Source organism: Protomyctophum bolini (assembly GCF_963924005.1).
Source record: "Protomyctophum bolini genome assembly, chromosome: 18".
NCBI lineage: Eukaryota > Metazoa > Chordata > Actinopteri > Myctophiformes > Myctophidae > Protomyctophum > Protomyctophum bolini.
The window spans coordinates 11,539,986-11,567,097 of record NC_137879.1 but is presented as its reverse complement, the minus strand read 5'-3'; the positions used below and the strand labels follow the sequence as shown (position 1 = coordinate 11,567,097).

The 27,112-nt window shown below is 42.8% G+C and overlaps 4 protein-coding genes and 2 pseudogenes across 12 annotated transcripts in view; 1 reads left to right on the top strand and 5 right to left on the bottom strand.

The window, feature by feature from the left end:
• The window catches only part of LOC308332578 (dual specificity phosphatase 29-like), a 245,821-nt gene extending 231,310 nt beyond the window's left edge, over positions 1–14,511 (bottom strand). The window contains exons 1-4 of one of the 5 annotated variants that reach the window (XR_013965726.1): positions 12,693–14,511; positions 9,756–9,955; positions 8,948–9,168; positions 7,328–7,601 (exon numbers count right to left, since the gene is read on the bottom strand). Coding sequence is in view for 4 of the 5 variants with exons in the window: in XM_080788536.1 (XP_080644662.1) it covers positions 7,402–7,601; positions 8,948–9,168; positions 9,756–9,955; positions 12,693–12,719 (648 nt within the window). In the remaining variant the exon portion in view is untranslated. Of the gene's footprint in view, positions 1–6,570; positions 7,602–8,947; positions 9,169–9,755; positions 9,956–12,078; positions 12,654–12,692 lie in introns of those variants that run through there. The other 4 variants (XM_080788536.1, XM_080788537.1, XM_080788539.1 and 1 more) reach the window with 4 other exon arrangements.
• LOC308333528 (dual specificity phosphatase 29-like) lies at positions 18–3,426 on the bottom strand. 2 transcript variants are annotated; one of them, XM_080789988.1, is made up of 5 exons: positions 3,310–3,426; positions 3,133–3,177; positions 2,620–2,836; positions 1,891–2,114; positions 18–1,251 (listed from the first exon to the last, which is right to left on the bottom strand). In XM_080789988.1, the coding sequence occupies exons 3-5, from the start codon at positions 2,799–2,801 to the stop codon at positions 1,046–1,048; spliced, it is 612 nt and encodes a 203-aa protein (XP_080646114.1). In that variant the 5' UTR covers positions 2,802–2,836; positions 3,133–3,177; positions 3,310–3,426; the 3' UTR covers positions 18–1,045. The 2 variants fall into 2 exon arrangements, with proteins under 2 accessions (XP_080646114.1, XP_080646113.1); XM_080789987.1 differs by lacking the exons at positions 3,133–3,177; positions 3,310–3,426 and adding an exon at positions 2,942–3,075.
• Positions 4,595–5,921, bottom strand: LOC308333159 (dual specificity phosphatase 29-like; annotated as a pseudogene). Its single transcript has 4 exons — positions 5,887–5,921; positions 5,293–5,419; positions 4,912–5,053; positions 4,595–4,798 (listed from the first exon to the last, which is right to left on the bottom strand). The product of its transcript is annotated as a dual specificity phosphatase 29-like (transcript).
• A 145-nt stretch (positions 14,512–14,656) lies between the features above and the next one.
• Positions 14,657–17,526, bottom strand: LOC308332579 (dual specificity protein phosphatase 13A-like; annotated as a pseudogene). The gene is made up of 3 exons (XR_013966248.1): positions 16,943–17,526; positions 16,472–16,689; positions 14,657–15,838 (listed from the first exon to the last, which is right to left on the bottom strand). The product of XR_013966248.1 is annotated as a dual specificity protein phosphatase 13A-like (transcript).
• Positions 17,527–17,582: 56 nt separating this feature from the next.
• Positions 17,583–18,782, bottom strand: LOC308333158 (dual specificity protein phosphatase 13A-like; the record flags this gene model as incomplete). The annotated part of the gene is made up of 3 exons (XM_080789353.1): positions 17,583–17,824; positions 17,929–18,146; positions 18,655–18,782. The coding sequence occupies 3 exons, from the start codon at positions 18,780–18,782 to the stop codon at positions 17,583–17,585; spliced, it is 588 nt and encodes a 195-aa protein (XP_080645479.1).
• A 629-nt stretch (positions 18,783–19,411) lies between these two features.
• samd8 (sterile alpha motif domain containing 8) lies at positions 19,412–27,030 on the top strand. Of its 2 annotated transcripts, none has more exons than XM_080789678.1 (6): positions 19,412–19,599; positions 21,259–21,851; positions 22,536–22,631; positions 23,252–23,369; positions 24,272–24,422; positions 24,621–27,030. In XM_080789678.1, the coding sequence occupies exons 2-6, from the start codon at positions 21,274–21,276 to the stop codon at positions 24,923–24,925; spliced, it is 1,248 nt and encodes a 415-aa protein (XP_080645804.1). In that variant the 5' UTR covers positions 19,412–19,599; positions 21,259–21,273; the 3' UTR covers positions 24,926–27,030. The 2 variants fall into 2 exon arrangements, with proteins under 2 accessions (XP_080645804.1, XP_080645803.1); XM_080789677.1 differs by having other exon boundaries at positions 19,412–19,604.
• The last annotated feature ends 82 nt before the right edge of the window (positions 27,031–27,112 follow it).

Genomic DNA, 27,112 nt, shown 5'->3' with positions numbered 1-27,112 from the left:
CAAACTAAGCTAATGGGATTGCATGTAAAACGCAACTTGTACTTGTGTTATTGTTTATATTGCTCTTTTTGTAGCCTTTGTACCTGTACAGAGTTGCTGGTAGGAACACAGGGGGGGAAATACCTGGCTATGTGCACAAACAATTGGACAGAATTACATTCTTGTATTTATGACTTTTCTCCTTTTGTCAGTCACTTAAAATGCTGTACATTTTAGCATAAGAATAAATTATGATTGACCATGTAAATGATTCTGCTTTTTTATGATTTTAAAACATCACCTGGTCCCAAGATGAGACACGGTGCAGAAGAGACTAGTTGAAATAGATAATACAGCAACTAATGCTGGCAGCCTTTATCCTCCATACTTCTGTGCTGCTATTTAAACCACTTTCAATCTGGCATCACTGTTTGGGCAAGTCATAGCCGAAAATAGTAGATCTACAAGCTCAAAGTGCATCTCGATGCAGTGAGTGCATTGTGAGCTTACAGATGGGCTATTTTCACTATTACCCTATTGGCCTGAATATATGACTGTTTTTTTTTTCCAATGGAAATATCATAAAAAACGGGGTCGTATTATAATCGGGGCCTAGACTATTTGACATTCAATGTTCTTTTTCCACAAATGAGTCTTGGAAAAGATTGGGGTCGTCTTATATCAGTACTTATTATATTCGGTACAATACGGTATTTAAGTGGTTCACAATCATGGTAGACTGTGTATTCTATAGTCCTCATGTCGCCTGCTCTTTCACGAAGACAGGAAAACATAATAAATGTTAGGCTGCTATACGTCTCTGTCATCTCTGTTCAACATACAGTACGGTACAGTGTGGAACCGATCGAAATGAAATGCGTCCTGTGGGACTTGGGGGTGAGCTGCTGCTGCTGTCATGGTCATCCTTCACCCCGTCCCGTCCATGTCTCTCCGCGGTGCGGCCTCGGCCCTTTGCTCCAAGAGGTGAGTGTCCAGGGCTCTGAGTTGTTTTATAAAGCCTCGGCCCTTTGCTCCACGAGGTGAGTGTCCAGGGCTCTGAGTTGTTTTATAAAGCCTCGGCCCTTTGCTCCACGAGGTGAGTGTCCAGGGCTCTGAGTTGTTTTATGAAGCCCCAGTTGGGGATGATGTGCCGGCGTCTCTTCACGTGATCCATGGCCTCCGCCACGGTCATGTCTTTGCAGATCATCAGGTAGGCCAGGAAGATGGTGGCCGAGCGGCTTCGTCCCATCACGCAGTGCACCAGGAGTTTATCTGTCGATGCATCAATTACATGTCGTTTAAAGTCCCATCAAGCACTGTCTGCACCAACAGTTTATCTATCAACACATAAATTACATGTAGTTTAAAGTCCAATCAAGCACTGCACCAACAGTTTATCTAACAACGCATAAATTGAGTTTAACGTCCCATCACTCAGTGCACCAACAGGTTATCAACGCATAAATTACATGTAGTTTAAAGTCCCATCACCCAGTGCACCAACAGTTTATCTGTCAATGCATAAATTACATTTCGTTTAAACTGACAATTGGGCTCAGGAGTCTAGCCGACTATAAGTGGGGATCATCAGTCTGTGTGGCTGATTGTGTCTGTCTGGAGCTAATCTCGCAAACCGGTGGAGCGATTTCTTGTGCACGCTGCCAGTAGACAAAGTGCCTGCAAGTCCAACTTCTTTCCACGTATTAGTTTTTTCACTTTTTGAAACATTTATCTTTCATTTTCTATAGCCTCCATCATAGATATGTCATATGTAGATGACTGACGTCTGAGGCCATGCGGTTGGATCTCAAGATCCACAACATCAACATGGTTCAATTTGACTTGTTTATATCAACAAAAATACTTTTTTTGAAATTATCGGTCATGCTGTTAAATTGAGTGTTGTCTTACTATTTGGGTTGCTCAGGGTGTCATCGATGAACCGGGCGGCAGTGAAGAAGTACTGGCTGAGGTCGAAGGTGGTGATGTCTTCGGCCACCAAGCCGTGGTAGACGATGTCCATGTCGCTGTAGTATGCGGCTCCCGTGTCCACGTTGTTCCACGTCCCCTCGGCCGCGTTCAGGATGTGGGTCACGCCAAGACTCTTCAGGTGGCACTTGTCCTTTGCCGTCTGCCTGCGAAACAAATAATGTGAGTATTAACATTTAAAATATTGAAACACATTAAGCACATTAGGCAGTGGTGGCCTAAAGGTTAGACTCGAGGACCGCCCTTGTTGCCGGAAGGTTGCCTGTTCGATTCCCTGGACCGGCAGGAAAATCTGGGTGGGGAAGTGAATAGTCACCACCCACCAAACATTGTTGAAGTGCCCTTGAGCAAGACACTGAACTCCACTGGAGCTGCTTAGTGGCCAATGCAGTTGGCCACTAAGATTGGTTGTACTGGTCAGCTCCCTTGTGTGTTTCTATGTGCAGGGCACTGGTGCTCAGCTACTATTTTTCAGTACGTCATTTGCAAATGTTTTCAAAACAAAAATATAGGAAACACGACAGATCTACAAGCTCATTTTGTGAGCTTGTAGATCGGCTATTTGGGGTAAAAAAAAAACATTCACTGTAATTAATAATGTAATACTCTAATGGCAAACGTAGCCAAAGTTAGTAGTGTAGATGTACTTACTCATCCCCGATGTAGACGTTAGGCCAGACCTCGTTGACATGAGTGTATGCCACGCTGCCACGGGTCAGAATCTTCTCCAGCTCGTAGCCCCCAGGTGTGACATATTCATCCCGAGGAGCCAGTGACTCTGCTGCCTTTGCCACATTTATCTTCACGCCTGTGTTTGAACTGCGAGAAGCCATTTTTCCTCAAAATAGCTTTCATTTGTGGTGGCAATCTGAAGGGGCATGGTCAGAATAAACAGACAATAAGGCAGAGACAAAAATTCAGTTTTAATGCACGAGTGATTATATTTTGGTGCCAAAATAGACGTCAGACTTACAATTCAATGGAGCAGAGAAATGCAATGGGAAGTCCCTGTCTGGCTCATTGAAAAACAGGGGTTCAGTTTATAATATATACCTGCCCACAGCTACACCTCAGGCTGACAGACATGTTGCATGTCACATGAGGGTCTGTGATTTACAATAAGCAAGAACAAAAAGCATGGCAATACATCACATACATACTTACTTTTATAAGGAATATTCCTTGACACTTTCACACATGATGCATCATCTTGAGGGGCGAAAGAAAATGCTGATTTAATTTGCCACAGAACCTTTTACCCCCAGTCCCTCCATTTTTGTTTTAATTTTTTTAATTTAATAAAATGTCATACATTGATTAAAGTTTTAACTTTTAGCTCACCTTTATTTTTTCCTTCTGGGTGCAGGGAATTCGTTTTTATTGAGTTTTGACAGCGTGTTGTCAAGCGGTCCTTGGGAAACATGGACCAAGTTAATTCGGGTGCAGGCTTGAGTTGGGGCAGAGATTGTATAACTGGTCTGTGACGGGCATGGAGTGGAGGGGATATTTTTAGGGCTGTGATGTGGCAGGTCTCTGACCTTGGCTGCCGCGCTCGTTGCCTGTAGGGAAACCTTCCACCCGGTCCCTGCCATCAACTTCTAAACACAGACAACTTTAATCTCTGCTGCTGGCACTGGCATGCAGGAAGCTGTGTGCTTATCCAGACGTTGCAGTTGCCAAAGGATGCCCATATTCACTGGAGTCTGGAGTGAACGAGCGGGGCATAGCAAGCCTCAGCCATATGAGTGATTCTTTGAAATTGTGTCAGTTTCTTGCAGCCCCTTTCTGCATAATATCTCAGGCTGAAGGAGAAAGGGTGCATCGTGCTGTGTGTAAGAAAGACACTGCCTCACAATGGTCTTTGAGGATGCTCTGCGCTTTTCTTGGGGCTCTCGGGGGTAAAGAGGGACTGTGAATGTCAGATTGTTAGACGGATGAGATTTCTTGCACAAGACGGCACATGCCTTTGATTCTCTGTTATCTGATATGCATGGTCCATTCGCTGATCTAAACGCAAGCCCCCAAAGTGAGAGTGTGATGATAACTGTGTTGATGAAACTGGTAACATGTCAGACTGAGTTTTCACACCATCAAAATCCTTTATTTTTCCCTCATATCTTCATGCTCTGCCATCATTCATTCTGACAGTGAAATCATTAGACCTATGATATCCAATTCCTTTTATTTTGACAGCACCCCTCTCTCTCTCTCTCTCTCGCGCGCGCGCGCTGTCTGTGTGTGCGTGCGTGCGCGCATAGCATTTCTGATTAAGATGGCTTCACCGTTTCATCTCTTCTCAAAGTCTGACCTGAATCTGTATGTATGCTCTGAACCACCCTGGCATATTTCTGTCATCTCATACGACAAGACATCCCAGTTTTAATACTAGATTCCAGTGGTTTTAGACAGTATTTTGAGTGAATAAGTAAGTGCCACTGCAAAGTGGAGCATTGTTTATTTATAGATATGTGTGTCGTTCAAGGTTAGAAGCGTACTGCGTGTAGTGTGCATAATTTCTGGTATGATTCGTACAAACAAACAACATTTGGGGATTTAATGAGCTGTTGATTGTGTTTTATACAGTCTAAATCAGTCACATGACATCACACATCACTTTGGCATAGTATCATTTTATGCTGGTCAGCGCCAAAGATTGGTCCAATTCACAGAGCTGTTTCAGAAATCCAGCATTCGGGAGGATATTTCTGTGCCTGCGGACGACCTTGATATAGCCTCAACGAGGGTCAGTCCTTGTTTAATCATGAGGAAAGCCAGCACAAGAGTAGCAGAGCGGCTGATTCCCCTGGCACAGTGGACCACAGTACCTTACCTGCAAGGGCCAAAGACAAAAAAAGGGTTTGTAGTACCACTCTGGTATTTCGTCCAAAACATTGGCCCAAAATTGTGGCATCGTTGCATGATGGCAAAAGGGCGGTTTCATACCTCTTTGCACCAGAGCATTGTGAATGAAATCAGCAGCTGGTGAGAAGAATGGGCTCAGGTCAAAGTCTCTGTGGTCTGGTGCCTCCACGCCATGATAAAGTATGTCGGTGTCTGCATAGAAACGTGGCCCCGTGTCAATGTGCTCTGGCCCGTCCGCAGCATTCAGTACATGGGTTTAAATGTGGCCCCGTGTCAATGTGCTCTGGCCCGTCCGCAGCATTCAGTACATGGGTTTAAATGTGGCCCCGTGTCAATGTGCTCTGGCCCGTCCGCAGCATTCAGTACATGGGTTTAAATGTGGCCCCGTGTCAATGTGCTCTGGCCCGTCCGCAGCATTCAGTACATGGGTTTAAATGTGGCCCCGTGTCAATGTGCTCTGGCCCGTCCGCAGCATTCAGTACATGGGTTTAAATGTGGCCCCGTGTCAATGTGCTCTGGCCCGTCCGCAGCATTCAGTACACGGGTTACTCCCAAACTCACTAAAAGGGATTTATCCGGAGCAGTAGCCCTGCAAATGATACACAGTGGGCATGCATTGCAATGTCGGGTTAAACAAATGATATGAATGAATTTGGCGGTGGCAAGGCTGCTCAACAACACCGCTGGCCGGCTGTAGTTGTAGTGCTCAGTGTGAATGGCCCTTTTAGGCTGCTCAACAGTGCCACTTTAGGTCACCCAGCGGTATTGCAGATGTTCGTACCCCAGACAGACAGACGTACATTACATACAGTACATACAGTAACAGGCAGACACACGGCCAGTCATTGGGAGCGGTGAAAAAAAACGAATGATTTTAGATCTATTATGTTAATTAATGTGAATTGCTTTTGCACTCATTCAGATCGTCATGTTATAATTCAATTCCGGAAGTGAAAGTGCCACTTACGCATCTCCAATGTGGAGATGGGGCCAAACCTGGTTGAGCGAGCCTGTGGGTTATCTGTTTCTCAGCAGAAGACTGAGCAGATCACAGACTGTGAGAGGTGTCTGGTAGCCCGTCTCCTCCCCATCATGGCTCATAACTTCATTTCTCTTTAAGTCGTTTAACAGTAGCAAGTCATTATCTCCAAACAAACTGTGCAAAGGCTGAATAACTGGAGTATACTTATGAAGAGAGAGAGAGAGAGAGAGAGAGAGAGAGAGAGAGAGAGCTTGATTCACTGTGTCTCTACTTTATTTTATTATGTATCCATTTCCTCCACTGTAGTTGGTTTTGCTTGTAGTTAGTCTGGCATTAGAAGGGGAACTGCTTGTAGTTAGTCTGGCATTAGAAGGGGAACTGCAGTAAATGATATGTCTTCATTGGGTGAGCTTTGCTCTGATTCACTCCCGAGTTAGTAAATGCCAGCACTGTGTTGGTATAATACATGGTTGGCATTTCTCTGCATGTTGAGAAGGGACAGCTGAGTATGTCTGGGCCTGAGCGGGAGGAGCATACAGGCTATTTTTTGCCTCCTGTGAATTTGACAGAAGCCATGTGTTGTGACAAGTTGTATCACAGAACTGCACCGACTGACTGTAGATGGTTTATAATTGCATCGCTGATCGCACCTTTCCACAGAATTTAATTAGTAAATTACTGCTATCTCATTTGTGGAGTCCATTCAAAGTCAGTGACACTGTAAATACAGCAGTAGTATTAATCAAGCATGGGGATCATTGTGATATTCATCGTTTTAATCAGTGTTCTTAAAGGTTTTAATGAAAAAAAATACAATGCAATAAAATATACTACAAATTAGTATATACAGATCTTCATTATACAGTATGCCTCTATATAGCATCAACTTCTTAAACTAATGGCCCAAGTATTTTTTTTATATTTTTTCAGGGGAAATAAAATTATCCAAAACAAAACTATATGATAATTTCACCAAAAACTAACAATTTGACTATTAATTAAAAAAATAACACTGTCAGTTATGTAACATAAGGGGATTAAATAGAATGAAATGGGATCAAACAGCCTGACTTAGGCCAATTTACCTAACTTACTCCTGATTTAGGCTTTTCTCTCTTTCTTTTTGTCCAAGTCAACACTCTTGAGATAGGCCATTTTACTAAAAAGGGCGGGATCAGCATGATCCTTTTCATGCGATTTTACATGCAGTGTCATGAGGAGATACTAGAAAGTATTTTTCCACAAAAGATGACTTAGGCCTTTAGTTTAAGAAGGTGACGAGACAATAATAGAACGACAGATGGTTGATATGGTAATCAAAAGTCAGAGCCATAATCACAGTCACACATCTGTGTCTGTGGTATGTTAACATCCATGTAATATGGCTCTAGACCAGTGGTTTTCAACCATTTTCATACCAGGACCCATTATTTATTCTGCATTTGAGCCACGGACCACCATCTACTATAGGGTACATTCGGTTACCAACTCTCCCATCATTTAGCTGGGGACCACCTGGAACCCTGTGGAGGACCAACTGCTGGTCCCCGGACCACTGGTTGAAAACCACTGCTCTTAGTAAACCCCTGTCATCGTCCCCGGCACTGGTGGATGTTTTTGTCGAGCTCCCGTAGTTGCTCCAGGAAGCCCTCGTTGGGGGATATGTTTCTGTTGGCGCTGACGGCGCTGATGGCGTCCCCCAGGGTCATGTTCTGGTGGATCAGCAGGTAGGCCAGCACCAGCGTGGACGAGCGGCTCATTCCCATCGCACAGTGCACCAACACTTTACCTGGCGGAGACAAAACACAACGGCACGCTTTATTGTATTCCGTGTCTTGCAGTGGTGGAAACTGGAAAGTAACCAAGTACATGTACTTACGTACTGTACTTTTAGTACAATTTTGAGGTATTCGTACTGTACTTGAGTATTTACAATTTCCAACACTTGTACTTCGACTCCACCTTCTACCTACCAATTACTTTATAGATTTTGATTGTTATAACAAAACATACATAAACCACTTCAGCCCTATATACATTTCGGCCATTTGAAAATAGCTGATCTACAAGCTCAGAATGCGTCGCATTGTGAGCTTCTATAGCTGCTATTTTCAAAATATTTGAAAACTTTAAATGAGACATTCTGCATAATGTAGTACTACTTTTGGTACTTTACAGTAAGTAGGCCTACTTTACTTTTATACTTGTACTTTTATACTGTAATGAATTCCTGACTTTTACTTGTAACAGAGTATTTCTACATTGCAGTATTGATTCTTTTACCTAAGTAAAAAAAATGCCAGTACTTTTTCCACCGCTGTGTCTTCCTTTATGCCTCGGCTCGGAGCTCAGCCGATCCCCTGGTGGATCCGTGTCTCGTTTTCTGCCAGTTTCCAGGTTAAGGAACAACCAATGGACTATTGTTGTTCGTTCCGCCCCCCCCCAACTGTCTAATTTCCTACTCCTTTGTGGATTAAAGGCCATTCACATCACAGAGTGGTGTACTTTTAACTAGTACCAGCCTAAAAGTTTGCAACAATGTTGCAATAAATGTTTCAACACATGGTAATCCTCCCTGGCTCCTTATCATGGCCTTAAGGATTAGGGCTCACAGGAGCGCGTAATTGAACTGTCTTGGTTGCCTGTGTATTTCTACTGGGGGGGATTATTGTAGGCCCCGCCACACACTGGAGCTCCCCATCAGGCAGCATGTTGAAGGACCAGGAGGTGGCCCCGTCTTATTACTGTCATGTCTGATACCGCCTGGCACTACTCTGCATAACAGCAGTGGCAGCATGCGGGCCACAAACATAATTGTGTAATTTCCATGTCCAATGAAAGTGTTGCTTACAAATTACCGGGGCAATCCATTTAAAACCAATTTTCCTGTCCGCAAGGTCTCGGCTTATGAGGAGATTACCGTGGGGGGAAAGATATTAGCTTGATATTATTAGGCTATGTTTTGAGTTTTGATTTGCATTTTAACGACTGTTACGACGGGGGCTGCTGTAATGGGAGTTGACTGACAAATGTTAACTGAAATTATCTGTGCAGGAATTATGTCTTCGCAAAGTTCATTAGGAGAGAAAAGGGAGGGGAGAAAAAGATGAGACATGACGGTGAAACCATCCTTGCCTGTGGGCGAGCTCAGGGCATTCTTGATGAAATTGGCCGCCGGGTAGAAGAAGGGACTCAATTTGAAGGTCGCCATGTCAAAAGCCTCCACTCCGTGATAAGTGATATTTGTGTCTCGGTAGAAGCTCGCCCCGGTGTTGACATTGAACTTGCCATCTGCGGCGTTCAGAACATGGGTGATGTGGTGAGCCAGGAGCGTCCTCTTGTCTTTGGCTGCATACCTAATGAGAGTGAATCATCATTATGGCAGCTCGGATCAGGGCACGATGGCATGAAAGCAGTGTGGAAAGTAACTAAGTAACTAAACCCACTGAGCAATAGTCGGCTATTAGACATCTGTCTAAAAATGGTTTTTTTGTGGTTCTTTTAAACGTCTATATAGACATTGAAACGATGTTGTTTCAACGTCTGATCTAGTATTTCTACATTGCAGTATGACCCTTGAATCACTAGGGTCAACGTGGGTCAACGTGCAACAAGACATGTCACACCGCAGGGACAACGCTAAAACCGTCTTGCCATTTTGGTGTGGTTAGGGCTATATAGATCCTATGGTAATGTTCCCTTTACTACACACTGCCTCACATGTCTCCTATATACAGTAGATCCTATGGTAATGTTCCCTTTACTGCACACTGCCTCACATGTCTCCTATATACAGTAGATCCTATGGTAATGTTTACTTAAATGCACCCTGCCTCACATGTCTCCTATGTAGATCCTATGGTAATGTTCACTTAAATGCACACTGCCTCACATGTCTCCATAGATCCTATGGTAATGTTCACTTAAATGCACACTGCCTCACATGTTTCCTATGTAGATCCGGGGTTGGACCTCGTCCAGGTGGCCGCTGGTCCCTTGTTTTGACCACATGAGCCTCCGGAGCTCTGAAGCCGAGGGCGTCTCGTACCTGCTGCCGCCTGCCCCCTCAGGGCTGCATGCCAGACAGCTGATGGTACCTCTGGGCATTGTCTGGATGTTCCTTCCAGCTTCTGGCTTGACCTGCTGGCACAGAGAGGCACCGCAATGACCGCACGGTAGGAGCAGTGGTGGACAAAGTACTCAAGTGTTTTACTTAAGTAAAAGTATCAATACTGCAATGTAGAACTATACTCTGTTACACTAGTTAAATGTATACATTTTATTATTAAATTCATACATTTATATACTTGGCAATTATTTTAATCGTTCACATTTGGCTGGGTGGTTAATAATTTAGTTACAAATTGACGATACATGTTATTACTGCTTTAACCCATTCTGAACGGGCACCCATTTTGGTGTTATAGCATCATGTTATGCTTTAGCTATTGAAAAATAGCAGATCTACAAGCTCATAGCGCGCCACCGAGTGGCGCGCTACGAGCTTGTAGGTCTGCTATTTTTGAAAAATCGAAGAACGACTGACATTTTTTTAGAATCTGATCTCGGGTCAGAATGGGTTAATCAGACCAGTGTGTGTCCAGTGGAAACCTCGTATGAATCTGATCTCAGGTCAGAATGGGTTAACCGGTACTTTTAGTTCATGCTTTACACAACTAACGCAGAGATTACGATGAATAATATGTATAAGGCTGCATTATTTAAGTATTCTGTTTAGGGGTGCACCGATGTATCATCGGTAAATAAAACTGACATTAACCGCAGTAGCCGATATTAATCTGTTAGAAGCATACATTTAGCATTGGTTATGTTATGGTGTGTTGGTTATCTGCAGCCCACCAAGCTGTAGATGTCTGAATATTTATTTATTGTATTGAATATGTATTTGTTTCTCTGGCACAAAAGGGAGAAAATAAAAACAACAAAAACGAAATAAACCAATATCAGTATCGGTATCGGCTATCGTCTAAATTGTTATTTTAAACATTGCTATCGTTATCGGTCAAGAATTTCCATATCTGTGCATCCCTAATTGTATTTATTACATTTATTTATTCAGACGCCATCCGAATCTGTCATCATTGAACGACAGCCAGGCTTTAATTGGCGCTAGTTACAGTGAAGATCATCTCAAAGGCATACATGATGTTACAGTATGTGGTTCTCATTGAGCTGCTTCATTGCGGTAAGTAAATAAATGCATGGCAAACCTCCCTCTTTTCCTGCATTGAAGTATAGATTGGTATTCAATGCCTATAAACTTCAGCTTTTCATTTCCTCCAGGCAAGCACGACCTGTGCATTTTCAATTGATATACACTGGGCATCGGCTTTCATTGCTATATGCATATTGTATACATTTGCATCCATTTAGGGCAGCTTTAGTGCAATTCTGCTCCGGGGCTGAGATCATACAAATGTTGTATGCACTGTCACTGTAAAGAAACCCAAGGCAGCTCGTCTTTGCCTGGTCGTATTCAGCTTGCGTGTACACAGACGTACTGTATTATGGCTATTAGGGATGTCCCGATCGTGTTTTTTTTTATATGTATATGCCAATAAATCTGTATATGCCAATACAGATTTATTTTCCGAACCGATATTTATATTTTTATAGAACGCCATATCACAATAGTACAATATCACAGCCAATATCCGGTCAAATATCATGATATGGAGATATAATATTGATACAAGGATGTTCCGATCACGTTTTTTTTGCTCCTTTTATTGAGAAAAGGATATCCACTTGAGATGTATCATCTCGTTTTCGAGGGGGTCCAACAACATACAGCAAATACAGAACAACACAACAAATGCATTCATGCATACATAAACAAGGACAAAACAAACGACAAAGCTCCTGATCCTATTCCAATCATTTGAAAATGATCTGATTGGCCTTTATGCTCCCTTGTTTGAATTTGAATTTGACATTGATAGTGTCCATCACTATAAATTGAAAATCTACAAGCTTGTAAATCTGCTATTTTTAGCGTGTGACACTGACGTGTGATGAAGTAGCTATAAATGGATCTGCAATGATATGTTTGTTTTGTAAAAATGTATAACATTCTTCCAAAAACAAATCTTGGGACGGGAAAATCTTAAAAATTAAAGTAGGTAAAGAAATGGGATTTTCACTCGAGTCGTGACCCAAGAATCTGTCCGTGCCCCTCAAATGGGTCTCGACCCTCTGTTTGGGAAACAGTGGGTCTATAATGTACTGCGCAGGAGGAGACTTACTGTCATGTCCATAGAGATGAGTCACTGCAGAATGAATCTGTTTCAGTGACCTTTCGTAAAAGCTACTGTGGCATATGGCGCTGCACTCAAACATCTTGATGGCTTTATCCGTCTCTGTATCGCCCTGAATGGCTTTGAACTGAACACACACACACACACACACACACACACACACACGTGTGCATGTGTAGGCCTACAGACTCAGGAGGGAGGGGTCACTCACGCCCACACTGGACGGGACTCTTTGCCTGTGCACATTAGGAACATGTGTAGGCCTATTTGCTAAGAAACTGACACTGGGCTAATTACTTTCAAGTTTTAACCTGCTGTCCCTATTTGTAGCATATCATTGTAGGCGAACATTTCCCCAAAATTGTCACAAATAAAGTCTACACACTCACAATGCACACTGCATTCAAACGTGTTGAGAGCTTGTAAATCACCTATCTCTTTGCTACCTTTTTTTAAATATACGGCTGAAGTGGTTGGATAAATAAATAAACATGGGAACTTGGCATGTGTGAGTATGAATCTTAAAAGGTGAAGGCGCGCGTGTGTGTGTGTGTGTGTGTGTGTGTGTGTGTGTGTGTGTGCACGCGTGCGTGGGGGAGTACCTGGAGGCACTTTCTCTTTCTCTTCATTGATCTATAAGTACAACCCTCTCCTCCCACGGTCAGGGCACACAACTGATTTCCCTCGTGCACATGTTGAGCTGCAGCTCCGCTTTCATACCCCTACCCCCCACACACACCCCTTAGGCTAACCTGTCCTTCCTGCTCTAGTTGTGTGTAATTAAAGATGCTACGTATGGGGAAAGTGCCCACGGTTAACATGGAGGGCAAATAAAAATGTATTTTTTTTTTTCTCCCCCAGTTTTTTCCCCACCTCCTCCAGGCCTTCTCCTGTGTGCCGTGTTTATGTATTACACTCTTTTTGCCTTAGGGATGCAGCTCTCGTGTAGATTTGTGGGGCAGAATTAATAAAAGAAGAGTGCAGATGATCCATCATGCATTTCAGCACAATCAAAAGACATACTTGTGTAAAAAAATGTATTTTTTTTCCCCTTTTTTTTTCTTCTTACGTTTTTTTTTTTACAAACATGTTTAACTTGCAAATGAAGGAAATATGTAAATCTATACATCGTGTTTTACATACAGCACTATATCTGCTGTCGGGAAGAAACCGCCGAACTCCAAAATGTAAATTTGTCAGGAAATGAAAAATATACATTTTTCAGGAAATGAAGAAAACTTGCAAGTAATATATTGTCAATTACTTGCATGAAAGGGGGAGAGGTAGTGGCGTTAGCTGCTTTAGCAGACAGTTTGAGGGTCCAAATTATGGAGTTGAGTGTTTTTCTGAAGCGCTTTTTAATACTTTTCTTTTTTTAATTGGTTCAATATTGTTGAACGTTAAGGGTGTTCAAAAACCTCAAAAATTGAGTTAGGCGGTTTCCTCCCGAAAACAACACCGCACAACGCAGGCCTATAGGCCTATATCTCCAACACCTCTCCTAAGTATAACATTGTTAGTAGACCACACTTGCCTTGGACTGAAATGGTGTCTGTCAGGGCGGGTCTCTCCCTGGCAAAGAGCAGCAATGTGCCGGTTGACAGCAGTGCTGTCAAGCCCTCTCCTCCTCGGTAATCTACCACCATAACCTTTTTTCCTTTTTTAAACATCTGAATCTCGGCTCAAAATAATCCTGGCATCATCCTCTGCATTCCTCACCCGTTATCTGAGCCACTCAGCCACCACCAGCACAGGGAGAGAGAGGGAGTGGGCTGCATGGCACACTGCTCGTTCAAAAGCAGGAGAATTAGATCAGAGAGGTGCTACTTGTGCTGGTGCTTGAGACACACACACACACACACAGACACACACTCATTGCTCTCCACAGGGAAATGCTGCAATCCACGTTTGTGCACTTAATGATCAGTGAACTAATTTTGTGATCTCACTCTGTCTGTGAATTGATTCTTTTCCGTGAGAGAATACAGAAGGACAGACAGACATACAGGTCTATACTTTAACTGTTAGCGTTAGGATCACTTCGTCAATCAACATACGTAGAAATGTAATGAAAGTAATTTCCTTAATAATCCAAAGAAATTCAAAAGGTGAGATACAGACATTAGTTGCTGTTCCTCAAAAATGCTAATCATAGTATTCAATTTTCGTTGACCCAATTTGTTATTATGATTTTGGGTTGATTGTACACGCAGTGTACTGTCTGTCTGTCTGTCCGTCCGTACAGACGACCCTTTCCAGTGAATGCAATATCTCAAAGGTCAACTTCACTATGACATTTAGCAAAAACACATTTCTGGGCATTATTTAAAACCATAACTCTGGAACAAAAGGGCAGATTATGACCGTATTTCACAATTGGTCAGTTGCTGAATTGGTGACGCTAATCTTGGATGGCCACCTTATTACTGTGGAGATTGAATAGATATGCCGTGGTGCTGCGTTGAAGCAGCGACATTTTAGAATGAATAGCTTCTTTTCAGCAACATCCAGAATATGGATGCAGTGCTTCAAATGTCTTTTGAAGCTTTGCCATGATGCCCAACAATACACTTAATACCTTTTTTATTAAATTCCTTCGAAGACTTCCACACATACTGTACGTATATTATATCAGTCTGGACAGCCATGAATGTAAACTGCAACTGGTTGGTCGAAGGCATACGACCGTGACGCAGTATTTCTAGTTTCCGTTGCACATTATCATTACATTTCCATCTACAGACTACTAATGCAATGTCAAGCATTTCCTTTGGTCAGTGTTGCTGTAACACAGTAATGAGTGGCTGAATAATAGTCCATCTCACAAGCACAATGAATGGATGTTACAACACTTGAAGGACAACTATCTTCATATACTGTAATTGGTCCTCACTGATGCTCATTATAATGTGAAACAACCATGTTTGTCTACTTGGTCTGTGTCTCAGAGACCAAGTGGACAAAGTGGACAGTTCAGAAACCCACCTGTGACAGACGAGAGTAGATTTGTTTTCACCATTTTATCATGAGAATTAGTGAGCACCAATTATATGAAAATAGGTAGAACATGGGTGTAAACTGTTCTATCCAAGACAAATGACGTCATGATGACGTCCTCCGGTGACTCCGGTGACGTTCAGGACTAGGCCAGATCCGCAGCCCATATGGTGATCTTTTCGTCATTTCCGGTACGTCTTCACCAGTTGTAATAATATAGCTTATTCTTGGCCAGATCTGACTAGTTATGATCTAGCCTTGTCTGGCGGACTCTCTCTGATTCATCCAGGGACGTCCGTCTTAGTGGGCAGAATTTATGTTGGTTGAAATCAGGTGATATTTTGCCGCCAGATCTGACTAGTCTTGGTTTTATTTGATCTGGCCACAATCAAGACGTCACTAATTCGTCCAGGTCCTGACCGTGCTAGTAAGTAAGAATCATAGTCCCTTAGTATCCATATTGTTCACCCTTCTTGATTTGTGGTGCCCGTGCGTTTCCTAAGACGTTTTTCTTACACGTGTGAATGGCCCCCCCAACGTTAGAGGAGACAGCACATTTTCTTTTTTCTCGTCAGCTGAAGGTCAAGGTCCAGCAGCAAAGCCAGGAAATTCTTATTGGGATAGATGGGCCTCTTTTGGACCAGTTTCTGGAGGGCCCGCTTAAGGGACATGTGCTGGTAGATTATCAGGTACGCCAGCACCAAGGTAGACGACCGGCTCATTCCCACAATGCAGTGCACCAGAACCTTTCCTGCGGTACAGAGACGATGAGAGGGATATGTGAAGGACAGATTAGCAAGAAAGCGCCATCTTATTAATATCATACATGACTGCCCGCTTCAAAACTGTGGCCTTTCTTTTCCCCCCACTGTGAGCTAAAAATAGAGTCCACAATTCATTGCCTTTGTTCATTTAAGGTCCCTTTGCAGACTGGGTCTGGCTGTCACATTAATCCCCATCCTGTCCTCTGCTTGAAAGCTACTCTGAAAGGAGCCATGGTTACATTATAGACTTACATTCTGCAAGGTAAGACCCTTATTATTACTGCTGGCTGAAAATAAGGTATTCCTGTCACACCGTGGCCATTATAAGTTGTTCTGGGTGCCGTAATGACAGGTGACTTTGAAAAGACAGTATGAGATGCCAGGATATCGAATGAATGGGTTTATTTAAGATTCATAAAGTGACATAAAGGATAAAAGTGATGTGCGGGAAATCGAAGGGGAAAAAGGTCAATATTTTGCATCAGATGTCTCTGTCAGACTGCTTTACAACTGTTGGACTGCATAATAATTTAATTGTCCAATGGATGATACAAAGCTCTATATAGTCATTGAAATAATCTACATATTGCATATTAGAAAGATGTCTTGAGGAGTCCTACCATGAGGTGATTTGAGTGCTTTGTGAATGAACTCGGCAGCAGGTTTGAAGTATACGTCCAGGTCAAAGTGAGTGGAGTCATCTGCTGGAATGCCACAATAAACAAAGTCGGTGCCATAAAACCTTTGGTCCCCTATGCTGCCTTTCTTGGAGTGAGCAGCGTTTAATACATGAGTGATACCTAAGTTCTGCAAGGCTGCCTTGTTGTGGGCTATTGCCCTAACAAGACAAGGAGAGAAAAGATTCTGTTGTGAATGGCTGCATGCTGGCACGTGTCGCAGACAGTATATTCTTTTCATGTCAAAATAATGTTTTTGTCTACAATGGACTATTACCTAAAGTACAGTAGAACCATTATGTAATAAGAGCTTTTGGATTAGATTTCAATAACATTTGCATGCATGGATTTCCACGTGCTTAACATGCAAAGTGCTGTAAAGTGGCATAAATCTAGGAGAAAATGAATACTTACACATTCCCTATGTATATATTGGGCCAGACCTCATCAATTGGATTGAGCTGTAGTGGGCAAGAGTCCAAAACCTTTTGCAAGTCCTTCACAGTTAGGTACTCTTTCCTCTTCCTCTCCTCTCGTCTCCGGGTTGCCATTTTTATTCACAAATCCGCAGCCGAAATCAATTACTAGTCCAAATGTTTGTTGGAATAAAGCAGCCCACTGTCGTCAACTCCAGTGCAGAATGATCCGAGTGAGCAGGTGTTTTTCTGCTGTCACCGGACAGTTACCCAATTTAGTGCTCAACCTAGCGTGTAACGTTACTCATGCAGAGGGGGCACACAACCCATAGCCCGTGCCTGGGTCTTTCACACCACTCTGGGACTCTAATTTAGTAATAAACCATAAAACAGATGAATAATCGGATAAGCACTGATAATCGGATGCAATTATGGACAAAATGTGAAAGTGCACTGCTTGTACTGGATTGCTGACAGTGTTCTGTGATAGTGCATTTATATAACAGACTATAATTGCTCGTGTAGCTGTCTCTCTGCTCTGACTGCTCAAGGAATATTGAGCACTTGTAGCTGCATGCAGAGAAACGATTATGCTATCAGCTGCATCCAGCAGAAAGACATCCTCAAGATTACATACATTAACACAGTGTCGTTTGTGTGCTGTCAGATTTGCCCGTGTCTTCTTCTCCAGGCATTGTGCTTAATGTCATGTCCAAAGCGAGAAGCTGTTTCAGAAATCCTCTGTTTGGAAAGATCCACCTGTGCTCTTTGATCTTCTTGATGGCATCCAGGAGGGAGTAACGATAGTGGATCATTAGGTACGCCAGCACCAGGGAAGCAGACCTGCTCACCCCAACAGCACAGTGGACAATGACCCTAGCTGGTGAACAAGATTGAAGATTCAATTGATCATTAAATATGAACTAAACCATATAATAAAAAATAAAATAATAATATAGTATTAGTATGGGGTGGGCGATTTACCTCCTGGTGTGTCAAGTGCATGGTGTATGTACTCTGCAGAGGGGAAGAAATAAGGTGATAGGTTAAAGGCTGGCGAGTCGTCAGCAGGCACCCCGTGGTATTCCACGGTGGATCCGTAGAAGTCATGACTGCCCTGACAGTGCATCCTCCCATGGGCAGCGTTCAGAACATGAGTGATCCCCAGCTTCCATAGGCTGTAGCGGTCATTAGCGACCGACCTGTTTGTACAGGAAACAAACAACAGCCTCTGGTGAGCAGAATGACCTGGCTGGAAAACCTATTATCTGTTGAAATATTTCTTTGTTTCCCCACATTTTGCTTTTAATTATTATCGAGGACCCCCTCTAAAACCAGATGATGCATCTCAAGGGCTGTCCTCTAAATTAAATTAAATTTAAATTTATATTATTTCAAAAGATTTTTTTTAAAGCAAAGATTTTCATGAATTCAAAACAGAATTTTCAGTAATTTCATAAAGAAATAAAATAGTGAAAATAGCCGATCTACAAGTTCATAATGTGGTGGGAAGTGGCGTGTTGTGAGCTTGTAGATCTGCTATTTTCACCTCAAGGGTCTCAAGCTAAAAAGGTTTGGGAACCACTGGTCCAAAACAAAAGAGCTGTCACCATCGTGACGGGCACTTTCAGGGTTTCCTCTGTAGCAATGGGAAATGAAAATGAATTAACTTGGATTTTAAGAACAACCAAGACTGATTTCAAAACTTACATGTCTCCAATGAACAGGTTAGGCCAGACTTCATCCACATGATTGCCAAATCTTTTCCCACTATGTAAAACTTTCTCCAAGTCCTTGACAGTGTCAGGGGAGATATGATTATTTTTCTGGACACTCATCATGACAGACTGACCACTCTCACTGTGTACTCTGCAGAACACTTTAGATACAATGAAAGCGACCTATTTGTGAGTCTTGTGAGATTTCTCTAGCCACTATTTACAAAAAGACCTTTGGGGCTTTACTACAACCATGTTGACCGTAGTGACAAGGACAGGTGTCCTTCGCCCAGTCTAAATTTAAAAGCGTGACCCAGACTACTCACTATACTACCAGAGCCACAATCTTTGGAATTTATTTCCCACAATTCTTAAACCATTTCATAATTCTAACTGTGTATATGATTTCTTTATTTTTTTTGCATAGAAGTGTATATTTGTGTCTTTATATGTTCTGATGAATTGAAAATGGAGGGCCCTTATGTAAACCGGTTTTAGTGCTTTTTCTGGTTTTATCCTCTTAGCAGATTTTGTATTGACCTGTACTTTCCTTGAACTGTACCCAGTTGTGTTAAATACAATGTTCTATGAATTGAATTCAATCGATCCACTGCAGAACAGTTATAGCACATCTGCTAAGTAGTAGTACATCCTTCTGACCACTAGACGTCATTGTATCCCAACGTACTGACCATAGGCATAGATAGACCAAAAAACGTTCTGCGCATCACTTCGGGGTATTACGATGGTGTGTTGTCAACAGTATAATGCCAATGCTAACCAGAGTAGAGGCGAAGGAGGCGAAATGATTTCCAATTCCAACAAATCTCCACTAATCATTCTAACACATTTCAATAGGATTTCGTCAGACCCCAGTGAGATGCCATATAGCTAGCGAACGAAACGAGTCCATCAGCTCCGGTTAATCTGAATTGCGGTGAGGTGAGTGAATCCACCACCTTTATATTCCGCGAATATATTAGCAACTTGTAGCGTTAGCATGCTAAATTAGCCTTTAGTTAGTAGGCCAATGTGGTGAGATGATGTTTGGTTTAGTGGTGGGGTGGGGAGCTCATTTGGACCTATGGGCTTCATGCACGGTGGTGTTGGATCATCATACCCCCATGTGTCAGATTATAGACGAATACATGGCCTGCTACTGCTATAGTGAATTTGTTAGCCTGTTTGATACACTAGTTCCATCCCTCTGACAGTGGTTTTCAACCCTTTTCATATCAAGGTCCTTTATTTATTCTGCATTTGAGCCACGGACCACCATTTGATGCGATTTAGCCTCTCAGGCCCAAAAGATTTGGTCCACAATTCCATGGTGGTACCATTAGGAGAGACAACAGTCAACAGGCAAGGCAAATGTTAACAATTCTTCTACATTCTCTAATTGTGTAGACTTCTTGTAAATTAACTGATGCAGATGTTTAACAATAATTTAACTCTTGAGAGCATAAAATGAAACCAATTTGGTTTAATGTAATGCTCTCAAGAGTTCTATAGCTCTCAAAAGATCTATTGAGGGTATGCGCATGCAGAAAGTGAATGGCAAATCGAGTGGTTGTTTAATGCAATCAGATAGGACTTTTCTGTTTGGATGTATGGGCTGTCAAGGCCAGAAAGTAGTTTTTTGACACTCAGTAGGCATTCCATTCCTGCATAACTTCTGGGTTTCATGATGATGTCACGCGCATACCCTCTAGTCTAAGGGCCTAAGGGCCCATTTGGTTACCAACAATTCCCCATCATTTAGCTGGGGAGCACCTGGAACCCCTTCAACACAGTAACTAATTTTATGACAGTTTTCAGCACTTATCATGAGTCATGACGAGGCTTATACAGGAACATTGACTCAAGCAAGCAAGCCTCCCATCTTTCAAATGAAATGTTATACTATGGTGTGGTTTTTAATCTGTGCTCTGTTGGCAATGATGTCCTTATCATCATGATATATAGACAGACTTGAGAGACACTAGTGCATGTTGCTAATAGTTGACATATTGAGATGTAGGTTTCATATCTAAATGCCACCCACCCACCAATAGGTTTTTTTTAGCTGCTTGGAACAAGTTCAGGAGGTTAGTAATAGGATTTGGGCCAAGGCTAGTCTACCAGACCAATAAGTCCACTTAGTGCCTCTTTATGTAATGGCCGGGTTGGCAACACGGCATCCTCCTTCTCTGCCTCTGCTCTCTCGCCTACAACATTGGTGTCAATGTTGAATAGAGGGTGTGGTCTGTCTTCATTGTGTCAACAACAACCCTTGCACACATTCCATTTCCCAATCTGTGTTTCCTAATCCTCAGCCTGACTGCTGTTGGTCAGACTCAGCACGTCTTGTCGTCTTGACTTCTTCTGTGTAAGAGTTTATTTTCTGTCTGTCTGTTGCAGACTTGCTCCAATCACACTGACTGCATACAGTATTGCTGATTCATTGGAAAGAATCTGACTAAAAGGAGCCTACTTCCCTCTAGCCTTCTCCTGTCAGCAAATCAAAACAGTGATACTGACGTGACGGATGAATCACAAGGTCTGACATACACTACCTACGACTGGAACGATATCTTAATTGTTTCTTCTCTTCCAGTGTGCGGAGGAGGACATGGCCCAGCTGAGCGTGCGCCGGTGGACCACCAAGCACGTGGCCAAGTGGCTGAAGGACGAGGGTTTCTGTGACTACGTGGACCTGCTGTGCAACAAGCATCGCCTGGATGGCACCAGCCTGCTGACCCTCAGCGAGTATGACCTCCGCTCGCCGCCCCTGGAGCTCAAGGTGCTGGGCGACATCAAGCGGATCATGATGGCGGTCCGCAAGCTCCAGAAGCAGAACGTTGACGTGCTGGAGGAGCTGGGCCTGCCGTTCGACGGCCAGAGCCCCACGGGCTCCGGCGGCGGCGGCGGTAACATGGACTGGCCGTGCAACGGCGAGCCGGGCAGCAGAGACTGTGACGACACCGACACCAACACAGCGCCGGTCGGGGAGGAGTACCACCAGTACACCAATGGGAAATATAATAAACAGCAGACGAGGCGCCTGGATCCGGAGTGCTGGAAGACTGCGCTCAGCGCCGTCTATGTGATGTTCGTCTTTGGGTTCACGTCCTTTGTCATGGTCATTGTGCACGAGAGGGTGCCTGACATGCGCACGTACCCTCCCCTGCCAGATATTTTCTTAGACAGGTGGGTTATCACTTTTGGTGTGAAGACTCCAAAAGCTCTCTAAAATGTAACGAACGGCACACACATTACCTTTCATTTCATGATATGAGAAAGCTCTCAAATGGCACAAGGAAATGTTTTCTTAGTGCAGCAACAAATAGAAGCTTTGCATTTCTAATCATATTTGTCATCATTATTTCTACTTTGTTTCTATAATCCAAGCGTCTCTGTTATTGTTTTTGTATTGTTCGTTCTGACTGGTCTAGTTTGAGTTACAGCTGTATCTTGTTTATTCACAAAATTTCGTTGCTGATTGCAAGAAAATGCCAGATAGCTTTTATCAAGATGTCATAAGTCACATTGTCCAGGGCAATGTGACTTATGACATTGGCCTGATTACACCACCGGAGTTCATAGAAGTTGGGGGGGCTGTGGTTGTGGCTCAGGAGGTAGAGTGGCTGTTTGGCGTGAGCCCGGTTCAGATCCCGGCTTCTCCTCCTGGCTTCGAATCGAAGTGTCCTTGAGCAAGACACTGAACCTCTTAACTGCTCCCGACGAGGGTGGTACCTTGCATGGTTTCCGCCGTTGTCGGTGTGTGAATGGGTGAATGTAATGCACATTGTAAAGCGCTTTGGATAAAAAAATGCAATCAAATGCAGACTTTTTTACCATCAACGGACCTAAACCACTCATTTCTGTTAACAGTGTGCCTAGAATACCGTGGGCCTTTGCCATGGCCGAGGCATGTGGAGTGATTCTCTGCAATATATGGCTGCTGGTTCTGCTGCTGCATAAACACAGGTGGAGTAACATCACTGCCAGTCACAGTGCCAAAAAAACACTATAAATCTGTTTTTCAATTTCACTTCACTGTATTGCTGCATTCACACGGGAAGATGCAAAGATACAATTTACCATTCATTGTCAATGGAAGCCAGCGACATGAAGATGCAAAGATGCATCCGACATTTGTAGCTGCTGCAAGAGCTACAAAGCTACAAATTGAAGGGCAGCGGAGTTAAACTTCCAGATGCAAAGCTACGACTGCAGCTGCAATGACCCACGTCACTACGGACGCACCCTTGATGACGCCAACGACCGTGTGAGCAACATATTTTACAAAGCGAGAACGTGACAAATTATGCTGTGATCTTTGCATCTGCCCGTGTGAACGCAGCATATCACTTGAAAGGATTAAGCTGCCAGATGTGTATGATATCACTTTACTACTTTCAACCTGGCATTCCTATTTCTGGCATGTGAATAGAATGTGAATAGGTAAAAGTGAAAAAAAAATAATCTATAAACTCACATCATGTCACGCTGACATTTTGGCTGTTTGTTGCACAAGAGAAAGTGTATATAAGATTTGTATCATTTGGTTAAATGAATAACGGAGGTCACGCGTGGGTCACTTGCAGGTCGATCCTGTTACGGCGCCTGTGCAGCCTCATGGGAACGGTGTTCATGCTGCGTTGCATCACCATGTTCGTCACCTCGCTGTCTGTACCCGGACAGCATCTGCAGTGCTCAGGAAAGGTAACGTTGGCTTTCTCTTCAACATCCCAATAGGCTCTATGGCTGCACACACGCCATTTTGGAAAGAACTTGGGCCCCTTCCCTACTTCCTTCACAGGTGTTACCGATGATACCAATGAAGGCTCTGTTCCGTTCAGGTCAAACAGAGTCAGGGTGCTGCTGTTTGGGGATGCGCACGCTTATCCGACACACCAAAGGTCCGACATGCTGAAATCACCCGTCGCTCCCGACATGCGTGGGTCCTATATGCGCTCTGTCGTGCTTGCAGTTACAGTTATGTTAGGGTTTGGGCTAGGTTGTCAGTCTAATGACTGTCGGACTGTTAGTATGTCGGAATTAAAGGCAAAAGCAAATATGGGTGTGTAACTCTGAGAGTGTGCAAATGGAACCATGGTACAAATGGTTCCATTTGTACACTCAGAGTTATGGGGGTCCTTGAAATGAAAACGTTTAAGAACCACTGTACACTAAATAGAATAGAGCCTTAATTAGTACTGTATCATCGGTAACACCAGGAAGTAGGAGAAGGGGCCTAGAAGTAGGAAGAGTTATTGTGTGTCCATACAGCCCTTTCTGAGGGTAACATTTGCCAAAAAAAAGAAAATGAGATCTACAAGTAGCTCTGCTATATTTAGCGAATCGATTTGTCTAGTGAAATAAGAGTGTACCAAATGCACTCTTTACAGGTCCGTTTTATCAAGTAGTCGAGGGTTTAAGTGGTACTGAATTAAGTGAATTTGCAGGTCAACAGGAGCTAATTCATCCTAGTGTATGGCAGGAAATGTTCACGATAAATCTCTGCGAAACTATTGAGTGTTGTTTTTTTATCACGATAAAGGATAATAATGATTATCGTCTCATCCCTATAATTCTTTGTCATTTCCCTCTTCTCTCAACTCCAGATGTATGGCGACATGTGGGCCAAACTGCACCGAGCGGTGGCCATATGGAGTGGCTTTGGAATGACTCTGACGGGAGTTCACACATGCGGTGACTACATGTTTAGTGGTCACACTGTGGTCATAACCATGCTCAACTTTTTTGTCACAGAGTGTGAGTGGTCTATATACTATTATACACCAGTATTTACTCCATTTTTGTACATTTTGTATCTCAAATATTGTACCTTTGCTGTCCTCCAGTGTCACATATCGGCACTACAACAAAAATAAGGTGCTTTGTTGTATATTGGTTTTGCAATGTGACCGGTTTTGCAATGTTGTCCCACATGTATGTCCTTTTTTTTAACAGACACTCCAAGGAACTGGCACTTCATTCACACCTTGTCTTGGGTCCTGAACCTGTTCGGCATCTTCTTCATCCTGGCCGCCCACGAACACTACTCTATCGACGTCTTCATCGCCTTCTACATCACGACCAGGCTCTTCCTTTACTACCACACTCTGGCCAACACCCGGGCCTACCAGCAGAGTCGCCGGGCTCGCATCTGGTTCCCCATGTTCTCCTTCTTTGAATGCAACGTCAACGGGCCCGTCCCCAACGAGTACTGCTGGCCCTTCTCCACGCCTGCTACGATCAGGAGGCTGATTGCGTAGACTCCGTAGAGGGCACGACAACAGTCGCAGATAGACAGCGCCTGTGCTGTTTCGACTACACTCTCAAGTTGCCAACCGTGGTGGTGGTATGTGATATCTTCGTTAATGCGGCTCCTCCAGAGCAACGAAGATGACTTTATGTGATCCTATCAGTGCCATGGTCTTAGTGGGTACACACACAGAGCCATAACTCCTCATGTTCTGGGACTTACGCTGCTTGTGCCCTTCCCCCGTCAGTATATTGATTGAGGGGAAATAAACGGAAAAAAACCCACAAACCTCTAGTTTTGTTCCCATTGCATCGCTTGAAAAGTGAATGCAGTGGAATTCACCACCAACCCCAAAAAAGGGAAATAAAAGAAGGAAATATTTCCCATCGTCGTATTGTATACATACAGTGTTAGAGGAGCTACTGCTATTTTCAGGCCCTGTCTATTTTCTGATTAATCTGGTTTAGGGAAACAAGAATCAAATTCTCAGGCATTATCTTACCAAGTCCTATTCTGCCGTTTACTAATGAAAATATAATTTTGGATTGTTAAGGTTATTTTTGCCTTTTATAATTCATCACCAAATCGATCTACCGTGGACCACAGAAGAAGCAATATATAAATGATTTACTTTATACTATTGACTTCTGTATAGCAATATTACACGTATAATATTGTTGTTTTCAATTGCTTCACATTAAGTAGTGCAAAAATGACTGTATTCCTTACTACAACTTTGCTTTTCGACAGTGTCACTAAATACTAAATGAGTAACTAATGGCTCATTGCAAGCTAAACAGCCGCTCTTGATTTTATTTGTATTTTTAGGTTGTCCTGCTTTTTCTTTGTTAGACGTAGCAAAGACCAGGCATCACCATGAAAATGTGAGAAGAATCAGCCAAAAATATGGAATGACAAAGGTACTATTGTCTTAAATATCATTCCTTTTGCCAATCGGGCTAACTGAAATGTTACACCAAGTTTGTCTGTTTAGTAAATATTCCAGTATTGTTCAGTATTGGGTAGTTGTGGTGTTTGGTTTTTTTTGTGAATGACTTCTGTCCAATTAGAACATCAGGATATCAATCTTGGCAATAGAACCTCAACAACGGCGGCAGTGGCTCAGGAGGTAGAGCGGCCGTCTTGGAACCAGTTTGATCCCTGGCTGCTCCTGGCTTCATGTCGTGTCTTTGAACAAGACATTGAACACCTAAAGGCCTGTTCATAGTCCAGTTTACGGTGAAGAGGTGCCCACCGAAAACTACAACATGATGTCACGCGGCGGTGGTCACCGCTCACACTACACTAACTGTGACTGGTCACCTCTTCACCGAAAACTTCAACATGATGTCACACCGCGGTGGTCACCGCTCACACAACACATCTCTACATTAACTGTGACTGGTCACCTCTTCACCGAAAAGTGGACTATGAATAGGCCTTAACTGCTCCCAATGAGCAGGGCTAACTTCACTGTGTGTGTCTATGAATGGGTGAATGTGAAGTACATTGTAAAGCGCATTGAATGGTCTACAGTGGTCGACTAGAAAGGCGCTATATGAATGCAGTTCATTTACCATTTATATTTCTGTGGTATTTCTTATGTACACATACATATGTATGTGTATATACACGTTATTATACGATTGTATTAATTTATTTTATTTTGTAAATGTTGATAGGTATTTTTATATTTCATATACAAGGTTATCGCAACATGCACATAGACAGGAATATGTTTACAGTTGCTCATAACTATGGATTTCTTTGAAACACAATGTGCTTTTTAAGTTTAAACTGATTCCAGATTAACCTCAGTAGATTTAGTCAAATTTAGACTAAAACCGCCAAATATGGTACTTTGCATTTCAACACACGGGGAAAAATGATGAAATAAAAACAAGTCAAACTTATTTTCTTCAGTTCTTTTTTTATTGTTATTTTTTACAGATACCATTTCTCTAGTGATGACATTAATCAAAAAAGGTACTAGAGCTACTGACTTTTTGCTCTTCTGTTTTAATTTCAGGTATATGTCAGGATAATGTTACTGATGGTGTTATTGATTTCGTCTAAATGGCATGTTTGCAATTTTATTAAATTATACAAAACCATCCATCCACCCATTGTGACCGACTGTGACAATAGTGTGTCTCTTCACTCTCTTGCATATAGTCACTTTTACAACATTAAAAGG